This window comes from Peromyscus californicus, unplaced genomic scaffold, assembly GCF_007827085.1.
Source record: "Peromyscus californicus insignis strain IS unplaced genomic scaffold, ASM782708v3 Scaffold_1__1_contigs__length_55948999, whole genome shotgun sequence".
In the NCBI taxonomy this organism is placed as follows: domain Eukaryota; kingdom Metazoa; phylum Chordata; class Mammalia; order Rodentia; family Cricetidae; genus Peromyscus; species Peromyscus californicus.
In genome coordinates, this window is record NW_026294492.1 from 55,446,762 (window position 1) to 55,455,879 (window position 9,118).

At 59.4% G+C, this 9,118-nt stretch overlaps 1 protein-coding gene across 2 annotated transcripts; it reads left to right on the forward strand.

The window, feature by feature from the left end:
• The first annotated feature begins 3,761 nt into the window (after positions 1-3,761).
• On the forward strand, positions 3,762-7,020 carry C2cd4c (C2 calcium dependent domain containing 4C). Of its 2 annotated transcripts, none has more exons than XM_052747317.1 (2): positions 3,762-3,869; positions 4,440-7,020. In XM_052747317.1, exon 2 carries the CDS (start codon positions 4,467-4,469, stop codon positions 5,733-5,735), a length of 1,269 nt encoding a protein of 422 aa, XP_052603277.1. In that variant the 5' UTR covers positions 3,762-3,869; positions 4,440-4,466; the 3' UTR covers positions 5,736-7,020. The 2 variants fall into 2 exon arrangements, with proteins under 2 accessions (XP_052603277.1, XP_052603275.1); XM_052747315.1 differs by having other exon boundaries at positions 3,842-4,004.
• The last annotated feature ends 2,098 nt before the right edge of the window (positions 7,021-9,118 follow it).

The window sequence follows — 9,118 nt, forward strand, 5'->3', positions numbered from 1 at the left end:
ATGCCATCCATCCAATCACCCATCCATTCATCTACCTTTCAGTTCACCTACATAACTATCCATGTATCTACCCATCCACTCATCAGCCCATTCTTTCATCCACCCACCCACTACCCAACTAGTTAGTTCATCCATCTACCAACCCATCCATCCATCCATCTACCCACCCACCCACCCATCCATCCATCCATATATCCATCCATCCATTCACCCATCCATCCACCCATCCATCCATCCATCCATCCATCCATTCACTCACCCATCCATCCATCCATCCATCCATTCACCCATCCATCCATCCATTCACCCATCCATCCATCCATCCATCCATCCATCCATCCATCCATCCATCCATCCATCCATCCATCCATCCATCCATCTATCCATCCATTCACTCATCCTCCCATTCACCCACTCACCCATCCATCCATCTACCCACCCCACCTTCAGCCCTATCCACACCCCACCCACCCTTCTATCCACTTACTCATCTACCTGCATGCCGGCTCATCCGTTCATCCCACCACAGTCCTTTGAGCACTTCTCATCCGCCAGGACTTCTGCAGGGATGCAAGACTATCCCAGACATTGACCAGCAAGTCACCACTAAGTGCACTTTCCAGGTAACACCTGGGAAAAGGATCCCAGGAAATCTGAAGGGCATCGCTGTAGGGCCGCTGTTGATCCCAGGGTGGAGGTGACAGAGTTCTAGGCAGAGTGGGAACATGCACAGAGGCCCTGTGTATGTGAAGCTGGCATGCCCAAGGAACAGAAAGATGCCCGGGGTGGAGGACACGGGACTGAGGAGTGGCTAGGTGCCAGAGAGAGCTGCTGGACTGCTTAAGCATGAGGTCATAAACTTGATTTCCAGTGAAAAGAGCCACTCCGGCAGGGAGTGTCCTGTTCATAGGACAGGGATGTCTGAAGACCGGGAAGAGGCATTGTGGTTAGATTCTGGAACCTGGGTCAAAGAGGGGTCTAAACTAGCTCCATTCATTCATTCATGAATCCATTCATATATCAGGTCTTCACAAGGTCTAGTCCCCTGTCCTCTCTGAAGTCCTGTGTCTGGTGCCCCTCAGGACATGTACTCACATCTGCCTGAGTTTAGGGACTCCAGGCCTCACTGTGCAGGTTAGGAGATGGATGCTAGTGACTCACCAAAGACCCACGCGTGGTGAGGGGTGACAGGATGGCAGAGCTGCCAGGCTCCGTTATCTACCTGATCGCTGAGCTGAGCCACTGGTAAAGAGAGGCTTATGTGGCCAACCAACCCTCCTCCTATCCAGGACTCAGGTTCAATTCTCCAGGAAGCCCATGTGCTTGGCCCTGGGGGGATTCCACCCCCCCCCCCAGCCCTGCCTTTCACACCTTCAACTACTCAATTAACATTTGCCCTGAGGGATCTTGGGATGGGTGTAGCAGAGTTCTGAGTTCGAATTCTGGGCTCTCTTACTCTGAAGTGCCCATAAGCCCCCTTACACAGGGACGGGAGGCCTAGCTCCCTGTGGGCCTGCCAAGCACGGCACATGTCTGGAAGCGAACAGGCTATGGAGCAGGAGCAGTCAGGCCTCTGTGATCTGAGGTGAGACCTCTTGCTAGAGCTGTGTGGGCACAAGGATTGGCGCTGGGTCTTGAGCCCTGCATCTTCGTTCTATAGCATCGCATTGTATTTTATGTGTATGAACGTTTCACCCGTGTGTGTGTGTGTGTGTGTGTGTGTGTGTGTGTGTGTGTGCGCGTGCGCGCGCACCATATGGGTACTAGGAACTGAACCTGGCTCCGCGATGAGAGCCAAGTTCTCTGAAGCACTGAGCCATCTCTCCAGCCCCAGACAGGAGCAGAATGCCACACAGACCTCTGGGAAATGCCCCTCCCACTGGCCCTGGGGGCTGAGGTCACACAGCAGGAGGTGTCACGATCCAGGACCGCAGGAAGAAGCTAGATCGATACCTCCTACTCTAGGAGCTCTCCCCAGCATGAACCCAGCCCAGACAGGAGGGGGTTGGCCACATCTGCCTGTCAGTGCTTCTGCTGACAGAGGCAGACGGCTTTGTTGACCAAGAGGCTCCTGTTTGCCATCTGCCAGCTGGAAGGGCTGGGCTCCTTCCCTGCAGGGTGGGGTCCACGGGGGCCACCAAGGTGGGAGTGGAGACTCACTTCCAGGTACCTTTTCCCATGGTCTTCCCTTTCTACGCTTCCCAATGTAACAGGGTGCAGGGGACAGCAGCCGGGCTCAGCTTTTGGAGCCAGCCTCTGGAGCTCTTTGCCGCCTAGGTCTGCACCCTTGGCTCACCTGCAGAAGGCCTGGGAGAAAATTCTAACCAACACCTCTCAGGCTCTGTGGGACCCTCAGCAGTGGACAAACGTGGCCTGTGGAATCACTAAGGTGGCAGAGGGACGGAGGTTTGGAAGCTTGCCTGATGGCACACAGCAGGAAGTGTGTATGGCCATAAGATTCAAGCTCCAGCTGAGCAGACCGAGGCAGCCTGGTTCCTAGGGACTGTGATCCAGGCCTCTTCATCGGCCGTGACCGATGGCAGGTTCTTCCATTCCCATGTTGCAGTTTTTGTTGTTGTGTTAGTTTGAGACAGGGTCTCACTGTGTAGCCCTGGCTGTCCTGGATCTCACTCTGTAGCCCAGGCTGGCCTCACTCACAGAGATCCACCTGCTTCTGCCTCCCGAGTGCTGGGATTAAAGGCGTGCGCCACCACGGCCGCTTGCTATAGTTGTGTCATGGAGAGTCACACGCCTACACTACCATTCACCTATGTGTTGCTCTGTGGGCACCTGTCTCAGTGGGCATCAGGATGGCCATCAGATTGTCCCCAGCATTTGGGTCATTTGGCCATAGATGGGTCCTAGATAAATGTAGGCCCATGGAAGGTGCATCCCCTCAAGACCTAACACTGAGCTGTGGAAACCCAGTTAGCAGTGACCAGGCCTCCCTCTGGGTAGGTCCTTCTAGAGAGAAACTGTCACCTCTCTACAAACCGCTGAGCACGACTCCCTGCCGGGTGGCCATGGGAACCCGAGATGGAGAAGGTCATTTAGAAGCTGATTGGGACTCAGTTCCCAATTCCAATCATTATAACTATTATTATTGGATGAAGCGCCGCTGGCTAGTGAAGGGGCCTGCTATGCTCCCCAGAGATGAGGGGCGGTGCCCGGACCGGAAGTGGTACAGCTTGCCTCAGCAGGGTCCAGTGTCACAAGCCCCACCCCCCAGCTCTCCATCCAGTCTGTACTCCACTCAGTCTAGTACCAGGAGGCCCGGATCAGTACTGTGGGGTCCTGCTCAGGATCACAGGCCATACAAGTTGTCAGGAGACCCTGCCCAGAGCCCAAGACCCGTCCCACACAGCTGGATCCGCCCCTGGCCTGTACCAGTGGGTTCCCCTAACCTTCTCAGCGCTCCCTCCTTGTGCCAGGCAATTGGTCCAATGCTACCGGCCCCGCCCCCGGGCCCCGACCAACAAAGTCCTGCCACTCCTGCCAGCCCCGCCCCTTCCTCAGACTCCACCCTATTTTAACCAGGAGCCCCGCCCATCATCTAACCCCGCCCCCAGCCCTAATAAGGGACCATCTCCTAGGCCCGGTCCCACATGCAGACCCCGCCCTATTTATATTAGGAGCCCCGCCCCCGCTGTCTCCCCCCCCACACCCCTCCCACCCCCGCCAGTTCCGGGAGGCCCCGCCCCTCCCGGATTGCGGGGACGCGGGCGCGCGGCCGCATTCGGAGGAATACGGCTGGGTGGGCGGTTTCCCGCGCCGAGCGCAGAGCTGGCCACTGCGCTGCCGCCTCGCTCGCAGCTGCGCCGGGCCCGCAGCCGAGCCCCGCGTTCCGGAGTGGCTGCAGCCCGCGGCAGGTGAGCCCCGCGCGCTCCGCGGTGCCCAGACCCCGCTCACGGAAAGCCGGGGGCGCGGTCAGCTCGCCGCGCGGGGGGCCCAGGGCCGCCGCCGCCTCCCCCCACGCAAGGCGCAGCAGCCGAGCGAAGCCACAGGTGGGTGGCTGCTGGGGGCGGGGCCGGGACAGCTCAGGCCTGTGGGTCCTGGGGGAGACCCCGAGCTCTTCAGGTGGGTGGGTAGGTGCGCGGGATACAGGCTGGGCCCCGCTGGCGCGGGAGGGAGGCTGACACTACTCAGGGCGCCTCAAGCGCTCAGCGTGACCCTGCATTACGCTGGCCGCGACCCTGACAGGTGGTGACCCCTGAACCAGGTGTCAACCCCATGGGGCCCTGGCAGATGACCCCCCCCCCCCCCGTGTACAAGTGCTAGCCTCTGACAGTTCTGATAATCAGTTGACCCCTGGGCACAAATGCCGGCCTTTTGGTAACCCTAACAGGGGACCCATGCACATAGGTCCCACCCTCTGACAGCGCTGACAGGTGACCTTTGAGCTCAGCTGTCACCCCTGACACCCCTATTTCTTTTCTCAGACTCCCTGGTCTTTGCCTGTTGCCCTCATGAGAAAAACCAACATGTGGTTCTTGGAACGGCTTCGAGGGTCCGGGGACAACGGAGCCAGCCGAGGGGTGGGTGGTGAGGCTGGGGACAAGGCCTCCAAGGGCCCGCTATACAGCAACGTGCTGACGCCGGACAAGATCCCCGACTTCTTCATCCCCCCCAAGCTGCCCTCTGGCCCCACAGAGGCCGAGGGGCAGGCAGACCTGGGCCCATCCACCTCGGAGCAGAACCTGGCCTCACCTGGGCCCCGCCGAGCCCCGCGAAGCCCCCGGCTGCCGGTCAAGCTGGCCTCGGAGAGCAGGAGCTTGCTGAAGGCAGCCACACGACACGTGATTCAGATAGAGAGCGCGGAGGACTGGACCGCGGAGGAGGCCACCAACGCCGACCCCCAGGCACAGGGTGCCATGTCACTGCCCTCTGTGCCTAAGGCTCAGACATCCTATGGCTTTGCCACACTGGCCGAGAGCCCCCACACCAGACGCAAGGAGTCCCTTTTCCACAGTGAGCACGGGGCCCTCGCCCAGGTGGGCTCCCCTGGTGCTGGGCGCCGGCGAGCAGGTGCCAAGGCCAACGGGGGTGATGGGGGATCCCGGGAGGCTGGGGGGGCCCTGATGAGCCCTAGCCGCTACTTCAGTGGTGGGGAAAGTGACACGGGGTCCTCTGCGGAGTCCTCCCCCTTCGGGTCCCCTTTGCTCTCTCGCTCTGTGTCGCTGCTCAAGGGCTTCGCCCAGGACAGCCAAGCCAAGGTGAGCCAGCTGAAACACTCGGTGGGCCGCCATGGCTCCCTGTCTGCCGACGACAGCACCCCAGACACTAGCCCCGGTGTCCGTCGCCGCTTGACCCGCAGGGCCACCCCGGAACCGGGCCCCGAGTCTGGCCAGGCACCACGTGGAGAGCACACAGTGCGGATGGGCACCAGGGGCAGCGTGAGGCTGCTGGCCGAGTACGAGGCGGCTCAGGCCCGCCTGCGTGTGCGCCTGCTGGCGGCCGAGGGCCTGTATGACCGGCCTTGTGATGCCCGGAGCATCAACTGCTGCGTGGGGCTGTGCCTGGTGCCCGGGAAGCTGCAGAAGCAGCGGAGCACCATCATCAAAAACAGCCGCCACCCCATCTTCAACGAGGACTTCTTCTTCGACGGCCTGGGACCGGCCAGCGTGCGCAAGCTGGCCCTCAGAATCAAGGTGGTCAATAAGGGTAGCAGCCTCAAGCGGGACACACTCCTGGGGGAGGAGGAACTGCCCCTGACCTCCCTGCTGCCCTTTCTGTGAGGTCACTGGCTCCTCCCCCTCCGCACTGAGCTCAGCTGGGGGGAGGGGGTGAGCGGGGCCTGTGGCCCTGTGTTTCCCTGGGTCTCTCTCCGTGGATTGCTCTTTTCCTGGGAGAAGATGCTCTTTCCCTGGGAGAAGATGAGCTGCAGGCGCAAAGCACGGCTCTGCCGGCCGGCACCCCTCCCCCTCCACCCCGTGATAACTGCCTGACCCTTCCATCTAGAGCTGTGGGGTTCTTAGCGGCCCCAGGATCCCGGGTACCAAAGGCAGCTGGGACCCGGAGCTGAGTTCCCTGAGGGGCTGGCCTTGGTTTTTTTTTTCCCTTCGCTGCACGGGGGTGATTTCCCTCACAGTCTGGTTACTATACTCTCTGCTCAGACGCTCTGAGAACCTCTCCGTGACATCCCCCAGTCTGTGGGAGGTCATCCTTCTCGGCCAGGCTGGCTTCAGGTCGACCCAGCCTCTCAGGTTCTGGGGCTGGGGTTCCATCCAGAGCCACAGGAGGGCTTGGCCTTCTGCCTGGAGCTGGGGAGACTGGAAGGCCGGGGCGCACTAGGAGCTGAGGGAGGCAGTGTCTCCTGGCTGTTGGCTCTTTGGCACAGGCTTCTCCCCGCTCCTGCTGGCCAATCAGAGCCACCTGTAACCCAGAGCTTCTGCCTCAAGCCTCTGACTCCCTCCGCGTTCTGCGGGCTGTAGACAAACTGCCGTCCCAGGATGCCCTTTGCTCCCGAGTGTAAATAGGCTGTGGCGGTGGGTGGGAGGGATGGGGCTGGGCTGTGAATGGTTTCCCTGCCTAGGAAACCCTCCTGGGGTGGGATCCATGGCTCCCTGAATGGCTGCTGTGTTTTGCACAAACTCTGTAGCTCAGAACAGTGGGGCACTGATGGACCAGGGAGGGTCCCGGATCCTTCCTTCTTCTTTTGCTATCTTCAAACTCCGAAAGCCCAAGTCCCTCTAGAGAAGGGCATGGGAGCTGATTCCTTAGGGGCCCTGGAGGCGCAGCCCAGTGGCACCTTGGAGTTGACCCCTCCCTATGCCTGGTCCCCGCTGTCTCTGGAACTGGGCAGAACCCAGGACTTGGGCTGGTCAGTCGGGATAGACAGAGGTACCCATGGATCGCCTGCTAGTTTGTTTCCCATCCACTATCCTTCGTGGGGTCCTGTTTTCTATACTGTTTGATATCTCTTGTGTTTGCAGTTGACTGTGTGTGAATCTTTAAGACGCCTCCCCCAAATGTGTTTGTTTATAATGCCGTTTTTAGTGCAGTAAAGGTGTTTGGGGAGTGCGGGGGTGCAGGTCTGCTTGCTTTGTGTTTAATAACAACAGGAGTTTCACTGTGGATGGCAGGCAGGGTGGGGAGCCTCCGGTGAGGAAGACCTTTCTCATACTCCTACTCTCTGGTGCTTGGGACTGGACAGAAGAGGGAGGGAGCCCCAGCCTGTGTGGTGGGGGACTCACGGATGCGAATGCTGGGCTCTGTCCTCAACCTGCATCCACATCAACACAGCCCTTCCTCACAACAGCCTGCAGAATGGACGTTGCTGCTATCTCATGAGGTGCTGGAGGCCCATGGATTCTGCTGAGTCCAGCTGTCTGGTTGAGGTTGGGAGTGGAGCCTGGTCAGGCTGTGCGGTCCCCAGAGAGCTGTCTCCATTTCCTTCCTAGGTCCCGCCGACTAGGGGACTCTTCGGGGACTGTCGGTTGCCTAAACCAGGAACTGGCCCGCCCCTGTCTGGTCCAGTGAGACTCTGAGGCAGGTCTGGAGGATGCCCCTGCAGTAGGTGCTTCCTACAGGAAGCCCTTTGGGGCCTCTCAGCTGGAACAGGGTTTTCTCTGCAGTGAGTCACTGCATGGCCATGTGTCTGTCACCAGAGTTGGGATAGGGTCATCTAGTCCCCGGGAGTCACCATTTCTCATGCACCCATGTACAGGACACCCAGGGTCCTAGGTGGGGATGCCTTAGATGGGCAGCAGACTAGAGAGAGAAGGTCCCACTGCCCCTCATTGTCACACCACCTCTCATCACCTTGCTGGCCTCTCTGGTCATCGTGGGGTCCTAACCTCTGTCCTGTGGGTGGGAGGGACCCATGCTAAGAACTAGAGCTGCCATACTGTGGCCAGCGGCCCTCTGCCAACCTGGGCGTGAGTTAAAACATTGGAGGAAGGAATATAGGAAGTCCGTGACCACTTGGGGAGGGCTGGGCTGGTGGGTCCTCGGCTACAGGAGAGAAGCAAGTAGAACCCAGGCTGGGTGTCCACTGACTGAAGGCTCAGAGCCCTGGACTGAAGGTCTCCTAGAATTCCAGGACAGGGCACAGCTCCGGTGTCCACCCAAGGCCCTGTGACCTCTCTGATCTCCACTAAGGACCTCATGTCCTTCTGGCCCCAGGACCTAAGATAGGACCTCTGTGTCCCTCTGACCTAAGATAGGACCTCTGTGTCCCTCTGACCCAGGACAGGATCCCATGTCCCTCTCTGCCTTGGACAGGACCTCTGTGTCCCTCTGACCTAAGATAGGACCTCTGTGTCCCTCTGACCCAGGACAGGACCCTTATGTCCCTGTCTGCCCTGGACAGGACTCTGTGTCCTTCTCTGCCCAGGACAGTACCCAGTGTCCCTCTCTGCCCAGGACAGGGCCCCATGTCCCTCTCTGGCTGGGAAAGTACCCCGTGTCCCTCTCTGCCCAGGACACAAGTCCTCTTGCTGACACTGGGATCCTCCTCCTGCCTTGGAGTTGCCAGCAGCCGCTGTTGCCAGTGGGCAGATGAGCAGCACCACTGAGGCCAAGGTCCTGGGATGTGTTGCCAGGGCCATTGGGCTTCTCCTGGGCCACCTGTGTGCCACTCCAGAGCTATGTCATCTCTCAGAAGCAAGTGTTCTGTGTGTCACCCTGATACCCTGTGTGGCTCTGAACACATCCCTGTTTTGGTTTGGACACTTGTGTGTTTACCTGTGTCTATATGTAATGTGAGTGTGCCCCTTATTTCCATGTTTCACCCTGAGTCTGGCAGTGGCATCCCCCAGGCCAAAGCACAGGTCCTGCATCCCCATGCCCATCTCTCTGCCTGAAGCTGAAAGCCCCTTTGAGCCTGGTCCCCCACTCTGCCTCATGCTGCCCGGGAGGACACACAAGGGAGCGTGGACAGTGTCGACAGGAATCCCAGGAATTTCTCTTTGCCTTGTGGTCCTCACGGTTATCAGGCCCCATATGGTCTGTGGCAATGGTAAAGGCAGATGTGAGTGTCAGCACACACCCCTGCCAACGTGGCTTCCATCTGAGCCATCCTGCCTTGAAGATGCAGTGGACATCCAGGTCCTCAGAGGCAGAAGCCTCTTAGAGGATTGCACTCACAGCTGATGTGCCTTCTTCAGAGGGGACCAGC